Below are 21168 nucleotides of genomic sequence, written 5' to 3'. Positions count from 1 at the left end.
CATCTAACCTCGCTCCACAAAAGTATATGGGATGTTGTTGAGTTTGGTGCACAGGTACCGTCGGTAGGGGATGAGAACTATGATGAGGATGAGGTGGCCCAAATCGAGCACTTCAACTCTCAAGCAACAACAATACTCCTCGCCTCTCTAAGTAGAGAGGAGTATAACAAAGTACAAGGGTTGAAGAGCGCCAAGGAGATTTGGGATGTGCTCAAAACCGTGCACGAAGGAGACGAGCTCACCAAGATCACCAAGCGGGAAACGATCGAGGGGGAGCTCGGTCGGTTCCGGCTTCGCAAAGGGGAGGAGCCACAACACATGTACAACCGGCTCAAGACCTTGGTGAATCAAGTGCGTAACCTTGGGAGCGTAAAGTGGGATGACCACGAAATGGTTAAGGTTATTCTAAGATCTCTTATTTTCCTTAACCCTACTCAAGTTCAATTAATTCGTGGTAATCGTAGATATACTAAAATGACCCCCGAGGAAGTAATCGGGCATTTTGTAAGTTTTGAGTGCATGATCGAAGGCTCGAGGAAGATCAACGAGCTTGATGATCCATCTACATCCGAGGCTCAACCCGTCGCATTCAAGGCGACGGAAGAAAAGAAGGAGGAGTCTACCCCAAGTCGACAACCAATAGACGCCTCCAAGCTTGACAATGAGGAAATGGCGCTCGTCATCAAGAGCTTCCGCCAGATCCTCAAGCAAAGGAGAGGGAAAGACTACAAGTCCCGCTCCAAGAAAGTTTGCTACAAGTGTGGTAAGCCCGGTCATTTTATTGCTAAATGTCCCATATCTAGTGACAGTGACCGAGGCGACGACAAGAAGGGGAGAAGAAAGGAGAAGAAGAGGTACTACAAGAAGAAGGGCGGTGATGCCCATGTTTGTCGGGAATGGGATTCCGACGAAAGCTCAAGCGACTCCTCCGACGACGAGGACGCTGCCAACATCGCCGTCACCAAGGGACTCCTCTTCCCCAACGTCGGCCACAAGTGCCTCATGGCAAAGGACGGCAAACGGAAAAAGGTTAAATCTAACTCCTCCACTAAATATGAATCTTCTAGTGATGATAATGCTAGTGATGAGGAGGATAATTTGCGTTCCCTTTTTGCCAACCTTAACATAGCTCAAAAGGAAAAATTAAATGAATTAGTTAGTGCTATTCATGAAAAGGATGACCTTTTGGATTCCCAAGAGGATTGTCTAATTAAAGAAAACAAGAAACATGTTAAGGTTAAAAAGGCTTATGCTCTTGAAATTGAAAAATGTGAAAAGTTATCTAGTGAGCTAAGCACTTGCCGTGAGATGATTGACAACCTTAGGAATGAAAATGTTAGTTTAAATGCTAAGGTTAATTCACATGTTTGCAATGTTTCAACTTCAAATCCTAGAGATGATAATATTGATTTACTTGCTAGGATTGATGAGTTGAATGCTTCTCTTGCTAGCCTTAAAATTGAGAATGAAAATTTGCTTGCTAAGGCTAAAGATTTTGATGATTACAATGCTGCCATTTCCGACCTTAGAACTAAGAATGACATGTTACAAGCTAAGGTTGTAGAATTAAAATCTTGCAAACCCTCTACATCTACCATTGAGCATGTATCTATTTGTACTAGATGTAAAGATGTTGATATTAATGCTATTCATGATCATATGGCTTTAATTAAACAACAAAATGATCATATAGCAAAACTAGATGCTAAAATTGCCGAGCACAACTTGGAAAATGAAAATTTTAAATTTGCTCGTAGCATGCTTTATAATGGGAGACGCCCGGGCGTCAAGGATGGCATTGGCTTCCAAAGGGGAGACAATGTCAAAATTAGTGCCCCTCCTAAAAAATTGTCCAACTTTGTTAAGGGCAAGGCTCCCATGCCTCAGGATAACGAGGGTTACATTTTATACCCTGCCGGTTATCCCGAGAGCAAAATTAGGAGAATTCATTCTAGGAAGTCTCACTCTGGCCCAAATCATGCTTTTATGTATAAGGGTGAGACATCTAGTTCTAGGCAACCAACCCGTGCTAAGTTGCCTAAGAAAACTCCTAGTGCTTCAAATGAACATAGTCTTTCATTTAAAACTTTTGATGCATCTTATGTTTTAACTAACAAATCCGGCAAAGTAGTTGCCAAATATGTTGGGGGCAAGCACAAGGGCTCCAAGACTTGTGTTTGGGTACCCAAAGTTCTTGTGTCTAATGCCAAAGGACCCAAAACCATTTGGGTACCTAAAGTCAAGAACTAAAATTGTTTTGTAGGTTTATGCATCCGGGGGCTCAAGTTGGATACTCGACAGCGGGTGCACAAACCATATGACAGGGGAGAAAAGGATGTTCTCCTCCTACGAGAAAAACCAAGATCCCCAACGAGCTATCACATTCGGGGATGGAAATCAAGGTTTGGTCAAAGGTCTTGGTAAAATTGCTATATCACCCGACCATTCTATTTCCAATGTTTTTCTTGTAGATTCATTAGATTACAATTTGCTTTCCGTATCTCAATTATGTCAAATGGGCTACAACTGTCTTTTCACTGATATAGGTGTCACTGTCTTTAGAAGAAGTGATGATTCAATAGCATTTAAGGGAGTGTTAGAGGGTCAGCTATACTTGGTAGATTTTGATAGAGCTGAACTCGACACTTGCTTAATTGCTAAGACTAACATGGGTTGGCTCTGGCACCGCCGACTAGCCCATGTTGGGATGAAGAATCTTCATAAACTTCTAAAGGGAGAACACATTTTAGGATTAACAAATGTTCATTTTGAGAAAGACAGGATTTGTAGCGCATGCCAAGCAGGAAAGCAAGTTGGCACTCATCATCCACACAAGAACATTATGACTAGTGACAGGCCACTGGAGCTCCTACACATGGACCTATTCGGCCCGATCGCTTACATAAGCATCGGCGGAAGTAAGTACTGTCTAGTTATTGTGGATGATTATTCTCGCTTCACTTGGGTATTCTTTTTACAGGAAAAATCTCAAACCCAAGAGACCTTAAAGGGATTCTTGAGACGGGCTCAAAATGAGTTCGGCTTAAGGATCAAGAAAATAAGAAGCGACAACGGGACGGAGTTCAAGAACTCTCAAATCGAAGGTTTTCTTGAGGAAGAGGGCATCAAGCATGAGTTCTCTTCTCCCTACACACCTCAACAAAATGGTGTAGTGGAGAGGAAGAATCGAACTCTATTGGACATGGCAAGGACCATGCTTGATGAGTACAAGACTTCGGATCGGTTTTGGGCCGAGGCAGTCAACACCGCCTGCTACGCCATCAACCGATTATATCTACACCGAATCCTCAAGAAGACATCATATGAACTCCTAATCGGTAAAAAGCCCAACATTTCATATTTTAGAGTCTTTGGTAGCAAATGCTTTATACTTGTTAAAAGAGGTAGAAAATCTAAATTTGCTCCTAAGACTGTAGAAGGCTTTTTACTTGGTTATGACTCAAACACAAGGGCATATAGGGTCTTTAACAAGTCCACTGGACTAGTTGAAGTCTCATGTGACGTTGTGTTTGATGAGACTAATGGCTCTCAAATAGAGCAAGTTGATCTTGATGAGATAGGTGAAGAAGAGGCTCCATGCATCGCGCTAAGGAACATGTCCATTGGGGATGTGTGTCCTAAGGAATCCGAAGAGCCTCCAATTGCACAAGATCAACCATCCTCCTCCATGCAAGCATCTCCACCAACTCAAAATGAGGATGAAGCTCAAGTTGATGAAGAAGAAGATCAATCAAATGAGCCACCTCAAGATGATGGCAATGATCAAGGGGGAGATGCAAATAAGGAAGATAAGGAGGATGAAGAGCAAAGGCCGCCACACCCAAGAATCCACCAAGCAATCCAACGAGATCACCCCGTCGACACCATCCTCGGCGACATTCATAAGGGGGTAACTACAAGATCTCGGGTTGCACATTTTTGTGAACATTACTCGTTTGTTTCCTCTATTGAGCCACACAGGATAGAGGAAGCACTCCAAGATTCGGATTGGGTGGTGGCGATGCAAGAGGAGCTCAACAACTTCACCAGAAATGAGGTATGGCATTTAGTTCCACGTCCTAATCAAAATGTTGTAGGAACCAAATGGGTCTTCCGCAACAAGCAAGACGAGCATGGTGTGGTGACAAGGAACAAAGCTCGACTTGTGGCCAAGGGATACTCCCAAGTCGAAGGTTTGGATTTCGGTGAAACCTATGCACCCGTAGCTAGGCTTGAGTCAATTCGCATATTATTAGCCTATGCTACTTACCATGGCTTTAAGCTTTATCAAATGGACGTGAAAAGTGCCTTCCTCAATGGACCAATCAAGGAAGAGGTCTATGTTGAGCAACCTCCCGGCTTTGAAGACAGTAAGTATCCTAATCATGTCTATAAGCTCTCTAAGGCGCTTTATGGGCTCAAGCAAGCCCCAAGAGCATGGTATGAATGCCTTAGAGATTTTCTTATTGAAAATGGATTCAAAGTCGGTAAAGCCGATCCTACACTATTTACTAAAACTCTTGAAAATGACTTGTTTGTATGCCAAATTTATGTTGATGATATTATATTTGGGTCTACTAACGAGTCTACATGTGAAGAGTTTAGTAGGATCATGACACAGAAGTTTGAGATGTCTATGATGGGGGAGTTGAAGTATTTTCTAGGATTCCAAGTGAAGCAACTCCAAGAGGGCACCTTCATCAGCCAAACAAAGTACACTCAAGACATTCTAACCAAGTTTGGGATGAAGGATGCCAAACCCATCAAGACACCCATGGGAACTAATGGGCATCTCGACCTCGACACAGAAGGTAAGTCCATAGATCAAAAGGTATACCGGTCGATGATAGGTTCTTTACTCTATTTATGTGCATCTCGACCGGATATTATGCTTTCCGTATGCATGTGTGCAAGATTCCAAGCCGACCCTAAGGAAGCTCACCTTACGGCCGTAAAACGAATCTTGAGATATTTGGCTTATACTCCTAAGTTTGGGCTTTGGTATCCTAAGGGATCCACATTTGATTTAATTGGTTATTCCGATGCCGATTGGGCGGGGTGCAAAATCAATAGAAAGAGCACATCAGGGACTTGCCAGTTCTTGGGAAGATCCTTGGTGTCTTGGGCTTCAAAGAAGCAAAATTCGGTCGCTCTTTCCACCGCCGAAGCCGAGTACATTGCCGCAGGTCATTGTTGCGCGCAATTGCTTTGGATGAGGCAAACCCTGCGGGACTACGGTTACAAATTAACCAAAGTCCCTTTGCTATGTGATAATGAGAGTGCAATCAAAATGGCCGACAATCCCGTCGAGCATAGCCACACTAAACACATAGCCATTCGGTATCATTTTCTTAGGGATCACCAACAAAAGGGAGATATCGAGATTTCTTACATTAACACTAAAGATCAATTAGCCGATATCTTTACCAAGCCTCTTGATGAACAATCTTTTAACAAACTTAGGCATGAGCTCAATATTCTTGATTCGCGCAATTTCTTTTGTTAAATTGCACACATAGCTCATTTATATATCTTTGATCGTATCCCCTTCCTATGCTATGACTAATGTGTTTTCAAGTCTATTTCAAACCAAGTCATAGGTATATTGAAAGGGAATTGGAGTCTTCGGCGAAGACAAAAAGGCTTCCACTCCGTAACTCAACCTTCGCCGTCGCTACATACCACTCTCCATCCTTGGGGGAGAAAGCAAAAGGACTTCGTCTTTGGTATAATCTTAACTCATTTGTTTATGACCAAAGGGGAAGAAACTACTTTGCGGGCTCTAATGATTCCGTTTTTGGCGATTCATGCCAAAAAGGGGGAGAAAGGAGCCCAAAGCAAAAGGACCGCACCACCACCGATTTCAAAAACTTAGTGTTGAATATTTATCAATTGATTTTCCTATTGTGTTCAAAAAGGGGAGAAAGTAGTATTTCAAAATGATATATCAAAACCCTCTTGAACACTAAGAGGAGGATCTCCTTTAGGGGGAGTTTTGTTTAGTCAAAAGAAAAGCATTTGAAACAGGGGGAGAAAATTTCAAATCTTGAAAATGCTTTGCAAAAATCTTATTCATTTACCTTTGAATATTTGCAAAAGAACTTTGAAAATGATTTACAAAAGAGTTTGCAAAAACAAAACATGTGGTGCAAGCGTGGTCCAAAATGTTATAAATAAGAAACAATCCATGCATATCTTGTAAGTAATAATATTGGCTAAATTCCAAGCAACCTTTACACTTACATCATGCAAACTAGTTCAATTATGCACTTCTATATTTGCTTTGGTTTGTGTTGGCATCAATCACCAAAAAGGGGGAGATTGAAAGGGAATTAGGCTTACACCTAGTTCCTATATAATTTTGGTGGTTGAATTGCCCAACACAAATCTTTGGACTAACTTGTTTGCCCAAGTGTATAGATGATACAGGTGTAAAAGGTTCACACTCAGCCAATAAAAAGACCAAGCTTTGGATTCAACAAAGGAGCAAAGGGGCAACCGAAGGCACCCCTGGTGTGGCGCACCGGACTGTCCGGTGTGCCACCGGACATGTCCGGTGCACTAGGGGGACTCAGACTCGAACTCGCCACCTTCGGGAATTTCCGGAGGCGACTCGGCTATAATTCACCGGACTGTCCGGTGTACACCGGACAGTGTCCGGTGCGCCAAGGGAGGTCGGCCTCAGGAACTTGCCAGCTTCGGGAAAAGCCAACGGCTCGTCCACTATAATTCATCGGACTGTCCGGTGTGCACCGGACTGTCCGGTGCGACTCCAGAGCAACGGCTATCTTCGCGCCAACGGCTCTCTGCCGCGCATTTAATGCGGGCTCTGCGTGCGCAGATGGCAGGCACGCCCATGCTGGCACACCGGACAGCAAACAGTACCTGTCCGGTGTGCACCGGACACCCAGGCGGGCCCACAAGTCAGAAGCTCCAACGGTCAGAATCCAACGGCAGTGATGACGTGGCAAGGGGCACCGGACTGTCCGGTGTGCACCGGACTGTCCGGTGCGCCATCGAACAGACAACCCAGCCAACGGTCAAGTTTGGTGGTTGGGGCTATAAATACCCCAACCACCCCACCATTCATTGCATCCAAGTTTTCCACTTCCCAACTACTACAAGAGCTCTAGCATTCAATTCTAGACACACCAAAGAGATCAAATCCTCTCCAAATTCCACACAACACAATAGTGACTAGAGAGAGTGATTTGCTTGTGTTCTTTCGAGCTCTTGCGCTTGGATTGCTTTCTTCGTTCTTGATTCTTTCATAGCGATCAAACTCACTTGTAATTGAGACAAGAGACACCAAACTTGTGGTGGTCCTTGTGGGAACTTTGTGTTCCAAGTGATTGAGAAGAGAAAGCTCACTCGGTCCGTGGGATCGTTTGAGAGAGGGAAGGGTTGAAAGAGACCCGACCTTTGTGGCCTCCTCAACGGGGAGTAGGTTTGCAAGAACCGAACCTCGGTAAAACAAATCTCCGTGTCTCACTTGCTTATTCGCTTGGGATTTGTTTTGCGCCCTCTCTCGCACTCGTTTCCTTATTACTAACGCTAACCCGGCTTGTAGTTGTGTTTATATTTGTGAATTTCAGTTTCGCCCTATTCACCCTCCCCCCCCTCTAGGCGACTATCAGCCAGCGCACCTAATGCTAGAGTTCTGACTTCTGCTGATAACACTGAATTGGTTGTTGCTGATTCGTTGCAAGTTGTTCCGGTTGGTGACCCTTCGCCGAGCCATCAATTGACCTCTCACGACTTGGGGTTCCCTCATTCTTCTCCAACCTCCAGGTATTTTGGTTTCTTCTGGTCTGACTTTTACTTAGGCAGATGATTGTTCTGACGCTTGTATGCTTTTTATGCCAGGCGCTGGTCGATGAGATGTCTAGTCGGCTGAAGTTGCAGGGTGCTTCTGTCCCAGAAGGAGCATTGTCTCTGGCGCGTTGGAATCCGGTGCTGCTCCAGCGGCGTGTTTCTGACTTAGAGGCGGCAAATGCTGGTCAGTGCTCTTTTGCTTCTCTTCGGCTACCTGATTAAACTGCTTCTTATTTTAACACCTTTGCTTGACTGTTTCTTGCCAGATATGGCTCGACAACTTTCTGATCTTGAAGAAAATCATTATCGAGGTCAAGCTAAACTGGCCCGGCGGTGCTCTAATCTTGAGGAAAAGTATTCTCAAGGTCAGACTGAACTGGCCCGGGTTTCTGCTTCTCTAAATGATGCTAACACACTGAACTGTACTCTCCGCGCTCAGCTCGACTCTGAAAAGGTGACCTATGAATCCGGGCTTTGTTTTGCTGTGTTCTTATTGCTTGCTTGACGTTTGAAGAAGTTGATTCTTGTTTGTAAGAAGAAAAACGTGCCCTCGTTACTTCTCGTGACAATCTTGATAGGCTATACCGTGACTCCAGCAACTCGTTGACCATCTTGGAGAGGAGTCATCGTTTCACTAGGGAGGAGTTAGACAATCATCGTTATAAGCTGCAGGAATCCTTGGATGACGTGATTCGCCTCGGGCAGTTGGTATCGACCAAAGATGCTGTCATTAAGGATCTGCGTGCTTCCAAGAAAGTCGTCGCTCAGGAGCTAGAGACCGCTCGGTCGGTTGTCAAGGTTGCTAAAGAGACTTCCGCTACTCTGAGGGCCCAGCGCGATAAAGCTATGGATAAAGCCATTCGCGCGGGGCGGATTCTGATGAGGAGACCTGGTGTGGTTGTTCCTGACGACATAAGGGCTGACGTGAACGCTGCTCCTGATTCCTCAAGTCGCCCCTCTTCATCGGTTGCTCCTGAGAAGAACATTGCAAAATAGAAAAAACATTGCATGTTTTGAACGCGTGGTTAACGTGCTTGGATGTTTTGTTAGAGGACACCTTTTAGTGTTGAATGCTACTATTGTTTTCCTATTGCTTAGAATTCAATAGTATCTGCATTTGGAGAAGTAAATGCAGTGTGGTGATTTCGAAATTTCATCATGGGGCACAGAAGTTGCCTTAAGTCGGGTGATTGCGAACATGCCAAGCGCGCAGCACCGATTTAAATTAGCATCAATTTAAACCGACTGCTCCGCTAGTGGGGCGTAGTGGTCACCCCAAGTTTTAGATAAGTGTAAGCATGTCGCACCGCCTTAAGTCATTGCCGACTCAAACCGATTACTCTGTTAGTAGGGCATAGTGGTCATCCCAAGTTAAGTAAGCGTGAGCATGTCGCACCGCCTTAAGTCGTTGCCGACTTAAGTCAATTGCTCCGTTAGTAGGGCATAGTGGTCACCCTGAGTTAAGTAAGCGTGAGCATGTCGCACTGCCTTAAGTCGTTGCCGACTTAAGTCGATTGCTCCGTTAACAGGGCACAGTGGTCACCCTGAGTTAAGTATGTGTGAGCATGTCGCACCGTCTTAAGTCGTTACCAACTTAAGTCGATTGCTCCGTTAGCAGGGCATACTGGTCACCCTAAGTTAAGTATGCATGAGCATGTCGCACCGCCTTAAGTCGTTGCCGACTTAAGTCGATTGCTCCGTTAGCAGGGCATAGTGGTCACCCTGAGTTAAGTATGTGTGAGCATGTCGCACCGTCTTAAGTCGTTGCCGACTTAAGTCGATTGCTCTGTTAGCAGGGCATAGTGGTCACCCCGAGTTAAGTATGCGTGTCAATTGACAGTGAACAATCTGAGCACCTTTGAAACCTTTTTATTGATGATATTTTTCTCAATTTACAGAATACATCGTCGTTCCGAGAGCCTCTGTGATGTAGTTACGGGTAGAATTTCCTGAGATGCTCTATGTTCCATGAGTTCCCAATTTCTGTTCCGTCCATCTGAGTAAGGCGATATGATCCCGGCCGAGTGACTTCTGCTACTATGAATGGTCCTTCCCATAGAGGTGACAATTTATGCCGTCCCTCCCCCGTTAGAATTCGGCGGAGGACGAGATCTCCCACTGCGAAGGATCGACGTCGTATGGCCTTATCATGATAGCACCTCAGAGTTTGCTAGTATCGCGCTGATTGAATCACCGTATTCAGTCGCTCTTCTTCGAGTACGTCAATGTCTTCTAGCCTAGTGGCTTCAGCTTCTGCTATGTCATCAAAGATTAACCTTGGTGCCCCGAACTTGAGATCGGCAGGTAGCACTACCTCCGAACCGTAAACCATAAATAAGGGGGTGTTTCCATGCAGAGCTCGGCTGGGTTGACTTCTCAGGCTCCAGACTACGTATGGCAGTTCTCTGATCCATTTTCCTGCGAATTTCTCGTTCTTGTCAAAGACTTTCTTTCTGAGTGCTTCTAATATCATCCCGTTAGCTCTTTCCACTTGCCCGTTGGCCTTTGGATGTGCCACCGAGGCATATTTGATCTGAATGCTCTTTTGCTCACAGAAATCGAAGAATTCTGAACTGGTGAAGTTGGATCCTAGGTCGGTTATGATGCTATTCGGTATCCCGAACCAAAATATTATATCTTGTATGAATTCCACTGCCTTAGCTGAAGTTAGAGAAGCAATAGGTTTGAACTCTATCCATTTAGTGAATTTGTCGACAGCCACCAGCACATGAGTGTATCCTCCTTGAGCTTTTTTGAAAGGTTCAATCATATCCAATCCCCAGCACGCGAACGACCAAGTTATGGGTATAGCCTGCAGCTGCTGTGCTGGTAGATGCTGCTGTTTTGACAGGTACTGGCAAGCTTCACACCTCTGGACTAACTCGGCCGTGTCACTCTTCGCTGTTGGCCAATAGAAACCTGACCTGAAAAACTTCCCAACTAGGGTCCTGGATGCTGCGTGTAATCCACATTGCCCAGCATGGACTTCATCCAGAAGTTGCTTTCCAGTGGCTGAAAGAATGCATTTCATGAGGACTCCTGATGCACTCCTTCTCTATAGTGTTTCCCCAATGAGTGTATAGTGAGCTGATTGTCTTGCGATGCGCTCGATTGTATTCTTGTCATCTGGCTCCTCCTCATTTTTTATATATTTGATGATCGGCTTCCTCCAGTCATCAGAATCTGACTCTGGTTGGCTCAAGGTATTACATTCTTCTGCTTGATCCAGTGAGATGCTTGGGTGTGGTATTTCTTGAACAAAGACTCCAGGTGGGACCTGAGTTCGACTGGATCCTAGCTTGGACAATACATCAGCTGCCGTGTTTCGATCTCTTTCTACATGGTGAAATTCCAGACCTTCGAATTTATCTTCTAGTTTCCGGACGGCAGTGCAGTATTTTCCCATTGAATCGCTCGAACAATCCCATTCTTTATTTATCTGACTTATGACTACCAGAGAATCTTTGTATACCATCAGTCTCTTGATGCCCAATGATATAGCAATGTTCAGTCCATGAATCAGAGCTTCATATTCTGCTGCATTGTTAGAGGCTGGAAATAACAGCTGAAGGGCATATCTGAGGTGCTCGCCTCTAGGTGCGGTAAAGAGGATCCCTGCGCCTGCTCCCTGCAGTTTTAACGAGCCATCAAAATACATTCGCCATACTTCTGCAGTTTCTGGGTTATCTGGTACTTGTTGTTCGGTCCACTCTGATACGAAGTCAACCAGTGCTTGAGTTTTAATGGCAGTGCGAGGTCGAAATTCGATGTCATGAGATCCCAACTCGCAGGCCCACTTGGCTATTCTCCCGATGGCTTCTTTGTTGTGAAGAATATCTCCTATCGGAAATCCCGTGACTACTATGACTTTGTGGTCGTCGAAGTAGTGACGGAGCTTGCGTGCAGTTAGAAGTACTGCATATAATAGCTTCTGAACTTGAGGGTATTTCTTCTTCGAGGGACCCAGAACTTCACTGATGAAATAAACAGGATGCTGTACTGGGTATGCATGCCCTTCTTCTGCTTGCTCGACTACCAACGCGGTGCTCACCACATGAGTCGTGCAAGAGATATATAGCAGCAGCTCTTCAGCTGGTTGAGTCGGTGTGGCTCGACGCGGTGGTTTCAGCACTGGTGGTGTTGTCAAGAACTTTTCAATGCGTCTAGGGCTTCCTATGCTTCTGAAGTCCACTGAAACTTGTCCACCTTCTTGAGTAACTTATAAAACAGTAAGCCTTTTTCTCCCAGCTTGGATATGAATCTGCTCAGGGCTGCCATACATCCGGTAAGTCTTTGAACTTTCTTCTGTGATCGCGGTGCCTCCATCCTCATGATAGCTTCGATCTTTTCTGGATTAGCTTCAATTCCCCGGTGGCTGACAATAAACCCGAGTAACTTCCCTGCTGATACCCCGAAAACACATTTTTCGGGATTAAGCTTCCATCGATTTTGCCGTAGACTGTTGAAAACCAGCTGTAAATCTTCAATGAAATTTTCTGAATTTTCTATTTTGATTACCACGTCGTCCACATAAGCTTCCACACGCTTGCCCCAATGATCGGCTAAGCATGTTTGAATAGCTCTCTGATAAGTCGCTCCAGCGTATTTGAGGCCGAACGACATGGAGGTATAGCAGAAAGCACCGAATGGAGTGATGAACGCTGTTTTTTCCTCGTCTTCTTTCGCCAGGCTAATCTGATGATACCCAGAGTAGCAATCCAAGAAGGACAGCATAGAACATCCAGCGGTGGAATCTACCACCTGATCTATCCTAGGGAGCCAGAAGGGATCCTTTGGACAGTGTTTGTTGAGATCCGTATAGTCGACGCACATGCGATAATCCACCTTATTCTTTTTGAGTACAAGAACAGGGTTGGCTAACCACTCGGGATGTAACACCTCTCTAATAAATCCAGCCGCGACCAAGCGAGCCAGCTCAGCACGAATGGCCTCTCTCTTGTCGGGCGTGAAACGACGCAACTTTTGCCGGATCAGACTCGCCTGGGGGTAGACTTTTAATTTGTGCTCGGCCAGTTTTCTTGGGACTCCCGGCATATCTGCAGGTTGCCATGCGAACACGTCTCAGTTATCCTGCAGGAACTGGACGAGCGCGCCTTCCTATTTGTCATCCAGGCTGGAGCTGATGATGGCGGTTTTGCGTTCATCGGTGAACCCAAGGTTGACTCTTTTGGTTTCTTCAGTCGGCCGCATAGAGGTCGCAGCTTGAGCCTCGTTCGTGGGTACCGCGAGGTCTTCCTCAGGCTTAGAGTTTGCCTGCGCGGAAGAAGTCGCCGACGGTTTGGTGGTGAGGGTCGCCTGGATGGCCACTCAGAAACATTTTGCGGTGCCTTGGAAGTCAGCGCGCACAGTTATGATCCCTTGCGGCCCTGGCATCTTCAATATCATGTATGTGTAATGCGGAATGACCATAAATTTCGCCAATCCAGGCCTCCCGATGATAGCGTTGTACCCGCAGTCAAAGTTCGCCACTTCGAACCTTAGGAACTCGGTTCTGTAGTTCTCCGGAGTTCCGAAGGTGACCGGCATGTAGATGTGGCCTAGCGGGTATTCTCCTTCAGTCGGCACGATGCCGAAGAAAGGAGTATCTGACTCGTGGAGCTCCTTGAGGTGAACTCACAAGCCTTGTAGCGTTCGAGGGAAGGTGACGTTGATGCTGCTCCCTCCGTCCACTAATACCTTCTTCACCCTGCTCTCTCGGATCACCGGATCAACGAGGAGCGGGTATTTGCCTGGGTGGTCGAAGTTGAGCCACTGATCTGCCCGAGTGAAGGTGATCGGGTGCTTCGACCATCGGTATGGGGCGGGAGGACTGGTGGTCGCCACCAGTATTTGGCGATCATTGAGCTTTTGTTGTCTCTTGTTCTCCTGCGATCCGTGTCCGCCGAAGATGACGTTGGCCTCTCTATCGACACGCGGGAAGGCTCCGCATCCTCCCTCCTCCTGTTGTTGGGGTTGTCGCGGTTCTCCTGGTCCTCCCCGCGGCGGAGGAGGAGGTAGAGATTGGAAAGGTCGGTCGTGCCCGACGGAGTGCTTGAAGTCTCTACAGTTCCGAAGGGTGTGGCGCATGTCCTTGTGGTACGGGCACTGGGCGTCGAGGATGTCGTCCAGCGTGCGTTCGCCTCCACGAGGTCCTCCCCGGGCGCAAGAAGCAGGTGGTCCGGCGGCGTGGACTTCTTCGTGAGGTCTCTTCTCCCAACGCTTGTCGGGCTGCTGATTCGTGTCGCGTCGCGGTGCCACTGGTGCTGGTTTTACACGTCCGATGAGGTCCTGAGCTCGCTCGTCGGCGGTGATGTAGAGGTCGGCTCTTCGGAACAGTTGCTCGGAGGTAGTCGACGCCTTCTGTAATATGGTTCAGACGAAGGCCGAGTCATTGGATCCTCTATAGAAGTCCTCGATCACTGCCGCCTCCACGACCTCGGGGATTCGATTTCTCATGGTCTAGAATCTTTTGAGGTACGACCGGAGAGTTTCGTCCCCTGGCGCTTGATGGATTTGAGGTCCCATGGTTGAGCCGGTTTGTCGGAGAGGGACTGAAAGTTGGCGGTGAAGCGCCGACTGAAGTCGCTCCAGTCATCGATGCAATGTCGGGGTAGGTGTCGCAGCCATTGCAGCGCGTCTTGCCCGAGGACAATAGGTAAGTATGCGGTCATTACGTCCTCGGTCGCCGCAGCAGCTCGAGCAGCGGTGGTGTAGACGGCCAACCAGCCTCCTGGATCCTGCTTAGGTTCATATTTGTCGATGTTGGATACCTTGAAGTTAGGGGGCCATTGAATGGCCCTGAGGCTCAGCGCCGATACTCCACATGTGTCCTCCTGGCGTCGATGATGTTGCCTGTCCCGGGGAGGGGAGTGATCGCCGTGATGCCTCGACCGTCCCCGGGTGGTGCCTCCAATTGAAGTCGTGGCCGACTCGGTCCTGGTAGCCTGACTCCGTCCTAGGACGCCATGGTCCCGGTCGTACTCTTCATGTCGACGGATTTCGTTCTCGTGTCGTCATTAACGCGAAGCATTGATGGAGCTTCGCGCGTCCCGGCGACTGTTGATGGCGTGTCATAGATCGTTCGGCGGGTGAGCGAGAGGTAGAAGGTGATTGGCTGCCTGAGTGAACAGTCGCCGATAGCCCTCGGCGTCGGGAGTCCGAGGGAGGCCATCAGCTATCCGAGCCAGCACCCCTCCGACTTCACTCGGCGTATTCATGGCTCGGGCGAAGTCGGGGTTCAGGTTGCGCCCGAAGAGTGGATTTCCCCGACGTTGCCTTGCCTCCTGCTCGGCTTGTTCTTGAGCCCGTCGATGATCACGCCATCGAGAATTCCTTCGTTCCCTGAAGACACGTTCCTCCGGAGTTTCTCCTACCTCTGAGACCTCGTCTCGCGATACAGGCTGCGCCGGGTCCCGCTCGCCGGCCTCGTGATGTCGCCGGATATTTCGGGGTCGGTTCCTTCGTCGGCGGGATTCCCGCTGAGGAGGTTCCTCTCCGGGTGCGGTCGGCTCGTCGTCGGAGACGGGGGGCGACTCCGCTCTCCCAATGAAGAGGACGTTGGGGTAGAATGGAGTAGCTGTCACGGTGATCTTCTTTATGTTCTCCTTTGAGGGCGGAGGTGCAGAAAGATTAGCTTGATGGTCCTCTGCTTTCTTTTTCCTTGTGATTCGTGTCCATTTTTTCGTCGGAGAGGTGGACAGCGGAGTTCTCCGGACCGAGGGACCCTCAGCCCCTATCTTGCCGGAGGTGATCTTTTTTAGGAGCGCCAGAGGTTGCACTTCTTCCTGCTTCGCCCCGATTTTCCTGGAGACTTCTGAGGAAGGCTCTCTTTTCGGCGGATCCGCGAGGCGATGCAGAGTTCCCTTCTCATCCGCTATAGATGAGATAGTACCGAAGCAGAATATGGATCCGGGGTGGAGGATGATCTTGTGCTGGAAGGTGACGGCCATTGAGCTAGCTTGGATCGATGACACACCCCCTACCTGGCGCGCCAGCTGTCGGTGTTTCGGGTCCGACCGCGCACCCGGGATTGCTCCTCAAGGTGCTTTTTGGAGTAGGACGGTGTTATCGACTGTAGCTCGACGGTTCGTGCTAAATGCACGAGAGACAGTGGACAATTGTGTACAGGTTCGGGCCGCTTTGAGATGCGTAACACCCTACGTCCTGGCTGGGATGCTTTATGTGGCGGGTTACAAAGGAGCTCTCTAGTGTCGGAAAACGTAGAAAGCGGGGTGGATGGCTAAGCGACGAGTGATGTTTCTCTCGATCGATCGTCTTGGAGGGGTGCCCCCTAGGCCTTATATACTCGACCGTGGGGCATTACATGTGGATATAATAATAACGTGAGCCGGAATTGTAGTGAACTAACTGAGTCTATCTTCTTATAGTTTAGCCGACTCATCCTTGCCCAATTCCGACGTACGGGGCTCCTATGCGGGAAGGTCGGGTCACTGCTTGCAATTATTGCTCAGACGTTGTTGGGCCGTCTAGACTTGCACCGACCCAGCCTTGTGTTGATCTGTCTCACCATCCGTTCCTCCTAGGCCCACGAGGGGGATGACCTTACGAATTATGAGGCCTTTAGGCCTTTCGTGAGATCTTTTATCCTTCTAGTGGTCCCAGGGGATATCTGTCCCCCACACTTACCAAGATTGCCGAGGAATTCAATGTTGCAGTGTACATCACCAACCAAGGTGGGCTTTGTTGTTATTTAGCACTTATCAGTTCCAAGAGTTTATAGGTCAATGAGTTCCAAATTCTTAGCTGTCTCCCTTTTGTGTTGTAGTGATTGCTGATCCAGGTGGCGGCATGTTCATAACCAATCCAAAGAAACCAGCAGGCGGCCACGTGTTGGCGCATGTTGCCACCATCAGATTGATGCTGAGGAAAGGAAAAGGCGAGCAGTGTGTCTGCAAGATCTTCGATGCACCTAACCTTCCCGAAGGAGAATCTATATCTTTTTTGCTTTGTTTGTCCATGTTTATTGCTTGTGCTAATGGTTGTGTTACTTTCACAGCTTGCCAAAATCTAGCTAGATTTCCTTGCATACCAAACTCTACTAATAGTGAACCTTTCTGCTAAGCGCTAACTGCCATGACTGAATGAATGTTTTAGATGATACAAGCTATCAATGTGTGATACACATAACTTGTTTCCCTTGACCAATATCACGTTTTCCAGGTTACGTCAGGTGGAATCATGGATGTAAAAGACTAATTCGGGTTTTCAGCCAGAGTTTCTGCCCAAGATTGTTCATGTTTCTGCAGTGAAGTTCACATAGCTTGCATAGGTACACATCGAGCGAAGTTACAGCAGTGGTGTACTCTGTTTTATCATTGACGTAGGAAAAACTCTATGTTGCTTAGGCCTCCCATTAGGTAGTTTTTGCAACGGATTACTTGTTTCCTTATGGAGGGAGTATGTTATCGTGTCCTTTGCTTTCCCAAATGAGTGCTAGGCACTAGGCAGAGACCATCTACTGTAGTTGTTTAAGCATGCTCATCTCCATGCTTGCGTAAAATAAGCTGGTTGTTGGACAGGCTGATCTCACCAAGGTTAGGAGCCGCAACACCGATCACAACTGGGAATTCCCAGCATTGAAGCCAAACACTTGAGCTTACCATCTTGATCAATTTCCCATTTTGCTCAGTAATCCAATGTTTCCATCACCTTTCCTATCATTAGATGTTCAGCTGCATCAAAAAAATCTAAAATCTGAATATCATCAGATGTTGAACTTCACTGAAAATAAAAAAACTGAATTCTAAATCCAAAAACTTGTAGCAGGCACCGAGTGATAGAACGAGTCCAAAAACCCCCTTCCATTTTCTACAAACTAACCCGCAGTCCACCTGCTCCATGGAAACCGCCATCGTTCGCGTCTTCTGCCCACCCGCTTCGATATGCAGCCACAAAATCTTGAGCTTTGCGAAACCGGTTAATGACCTCAGAATATAGAGGAGAGCGCCAGGCACAGAAGCTGGAATACAGCTTGTCTCCTTCAGATCTCCTTTGCTCGCCTAGGTGAGCATCCATGGATTCGATTTGTTTGGTTTGGGGTTAGGTGGCTTTGGATCCTTTTTGTGCTGTGTGTGTTTTCAGTTCACATCATGTCCAGCTGTGTTTGTTTGAAAGAAACACCAAAAAAGTACAACAATGTGCCTTTTCTCATTTGTGATTTCATTATGATTGCAAAATGCTATATGTTATTTTTCTTCACCTGGCTCTGCCTGTATGAAAACCTTTAGTGGTACCTTGTCATTTAGTTACTATAAAACAGGTAGATCTTTTTTATAGGAGAAAACACAACCAAAGGACCATTCTTCTGTTTTATCAGCAATTAATTATTACTTTATCATGAAATCTTGCTAGAACCAAGTTAACACAATGTTCCTACCCTTGCAGATCTGAAAGCTTATATTTATGTATTCTACAACCTAATTGACTCATCCGCAGATGGTATGGCTTAAAGAATTGTACTTTATACTGTAGTAAATTACCTTATTGGTTGTCCAATACCTCTACATTGTGATGCCTTCTCCGAAGAAATTTGCGGTCAATATAATATTAGTGTTACGACGATAATTTGCCACACGGATTTTACGGTGACAAAATACTGTTTGTTATGGTTGTGCGACCCAAAAACGAAAATGGTTGATGTCAAACAATGAAGAAAGAAGCAGCATTTACGTTTGAAAAGCTCTGGTTTGCAATTATGTGCAATCACAACTAGACCTGAAAGTTTGGGCCGTGCTGTTTTGGGCCGCCCAGCCACGGCCCAAGAAAACGGGCTCAAAGCACGGCCCGACACGAAATATATTGGGTCGTACCAGCACGGCACGAATAAAAGGTTGGGCCGGGCTTTGATTTTCAGCCCATCGTGCCGTCCGGCCCGGCACGAGTGACTGGGTCGTGCTTGGGCCGGCTCGACGACGAAAAGGCTGGTAAAAATATGATATCAAAATTATATTAGACTTCATTATATATATCTTCAAAATGGCTTGCTTGGTTGTGGGTCGTGCCTGGGCCGGCCCGACCCAAGACAAGCACGACGTGCTTTAGTGTCGTACCGGGCGTAGATTTTAAGTGTTTGGCCTAGCACGGCCCAGCCCGAAAATATTAAGGGCCGTGTCGGCCCGAAGACTTAAGGCCCAAGGCACGATGGGCTCGTGTCGTGCCGGCCTGACCCGGCCCAAGTTTCAGGTCTGATCACAATGCACGTACACTTAACTATGGTATTATATGTTTCCGTTGTAACGTACGGACACTCACCTAGTCTATTATTAAATATCTTAGTCCGATCGTGAAGGATTTATACGGAAGAAATATATTGATTTTTTCAAGGAGAATGTTCAAAATACTACCCTCCCTCTCCCTCCCCACGCGTGAAAGAGAGAGAGCGTTGTACATGTCTGTAGAAGTTGTTATGCATGCAATCCGCTCCGGCCGCTTTCCGCTTTCCGCGTCTCCAAACACAGCCACGCGCCCACGCCCACGCTTGTTGCTCTATATATTCGTCCTGTCCTGGATCCAAACCTCATCCATTTCGCCTCCAGCACCGCTAGCTATCTGACTTCTCGTCCCCTACGCCGCCATGCTCGCCTCCGATCCATCACCACCCGCCCGCCCGTCGTTCTGCTGCGATCCTCGCCACCGGTTTGCGATGCTCGCCAAGCGCGTCGCTGCCATCAGCTTCTTGCTCGACCGCGACGACGACGACTCCTCCGGCGCGGGGGCAGGGTGGTGCAAGCGGCGCCGTCTCTGGACGACAGCGGACTACGAGACGACCCGGGTGCTCGGGGAGGGCAGCTTCGGCGCCGTCGTCGAGGCGCGGCACCGCGCCACGGGCCAGGCCGTCGCCGTGAAGACACTCCGCGCGCCAGCTGGTGCTGGGGCGGAGGTGGTGGCTGTGGCCAACAAGACGCTGCGGGAGGCCGAGTTCCTCGCGGCCTGCCGCGGCCACTCGTCGCTGGTCGGCCTGCACGCGATCGCCGTCAACCCCGCCAAGGCCGAGATCGCGCTCGTGATGGAGTGCGTCGGGCCCAACCTCCACGACGTACTCAACGGAAGCCGCTACCGCGCCGGCCGCCCGTTCACGGAGCCGCAAGTGCGGCTCATCATGCGGCAGCTCCTGGCCGGGGCCAAGCACATGCACGCGCGCCAGATCATGCACCGGGACATAAAGCCCGGGAACATCCTTGTCGGCGCCGGCGCCGGCGCCGATGACCGCGAGCCCGTCTCCGTCAAGATATGCGACCTCGGGCTCGCCGCCTCGATCACCAAGCCGGCGTACGGGCAGGCTGGCACGCGCCGGTACATGGCGCCGGAGATGCTCCTGGGGAAGCCCGACTACGACGCGATGGTGGACATGTGGTCCCTCGGCTGCGTCATGGCGGAGCTCCTCACCGGGAAGCCGCTCTTCGACGGGGAGGACGACATGGAGGTGCTCAGCTGGATATTCGGCGTGCTCGGCGTGTCGGAGCGGACGACGTGGCCGGCATTCAAGTCCCTCCCGCTCGCCGCCATGGTGCCCCTGCCGCCTGTCCGCCACCCCAGCATGCTGCGGAAGCTCTTTCCCAAGAAGCTCCTGTCCGCGGATGGATTCGACCTCCTGCAGCGGCTCCTCTCCTGCGACGCCGACAAGAGGCCGTCGGCGTCGGTCGCGCTCCGAAGCCCGTGGTTCACTGATCTGAACTAGAAGAAGATCCACTTTCTGCTGCTGCAAAGATGGTTCAATGATCTAAACTAGAAGATTGCCTAACGTATTATTATACGCGTACTAACCGACAGTTATGAACTTATATGATGAATTGATTGATGTTATATGCTTTATTTTATGAACTTGTTTGTTCATCCGGATGCCATTATTCATTCTATCCTTGGTAGATGGTTTTTTTCTGGACATTGAAAAAATAACTACGAATAACATGCACGACAGAGAGGGGTAAACAAAGCAATTCGACTTGGTTGTCAATCCAAAACAGCACAACTAACAAACTGAACAAACAAAAAGCTTAACGATCAGACTTACTTCTCACCCTCTACAAGACCTTCTCAATGCATTGTGGGCGCAAGACCAATGTACTCCAATGCCTAGGCCTAAAAAATATCACCAAGTGCTCAAATGGCCATTCATTAAAAAAAGGTTTTTTTATTGTTCAGAACAAATCGGGCAGTATTTGTAACAAATGATTTATCTATAAGTAAAATGAACTAAAAATTGGCATGGATCCAAGGGCAACTAGCAGGGCAAGGGGGAATCCTCAACTAGATCCTTATCCCAAACAACCTGCATGAAGAAAACGACTTATACACCTACACGGATAATAAGATGTAAAACTACAATAATATATT

The 21168-nt window shown here is 47.9% G+C and overlaps 1 protein-coding gene across 1 annotated transcript; it reads left to right on the top strand.

Moving 5' to 3' along the window:
• Positions 1–19452: 19452 nt before the first annotated feature.
• LOC103645712 (putative cyclin-dependent kinase F-2) lies at positions 19453–20593 on the top strand. Its single transcript, XM_008668725.3, has one exon. It carries the CDS (start codon positions 19478–19480, stop codon positions 20510–20512), a length of 1035 nt encoding a protein of 344 aa, XP_008666947.2. The 5' UTR covers positions 19453–19477; the 3' UTR covers positions 20513–20593.
• Positions 20594–21168: the final 575 nt, after the last annotated feature.

Source organism: Zea mays, chromosome 1 (assembly GCF_902167145.1).
Source record: "Zea mays cultivar B73 chromosome 1, Zm-B73-REFERENCE-NAM-5.0, whole genome shotgun sequence".
In the NCBI taxonomy this organism is placed as follows: domain Eukaryota; kingdom Viridiplantae; phylum Streptophyta; class Magnoliopsida; order Poales; family Poaceae; genus Zea; species Zea mays.
This window is presented reverse-complemented; position numbering and strand designations above follow the sequence as displayed.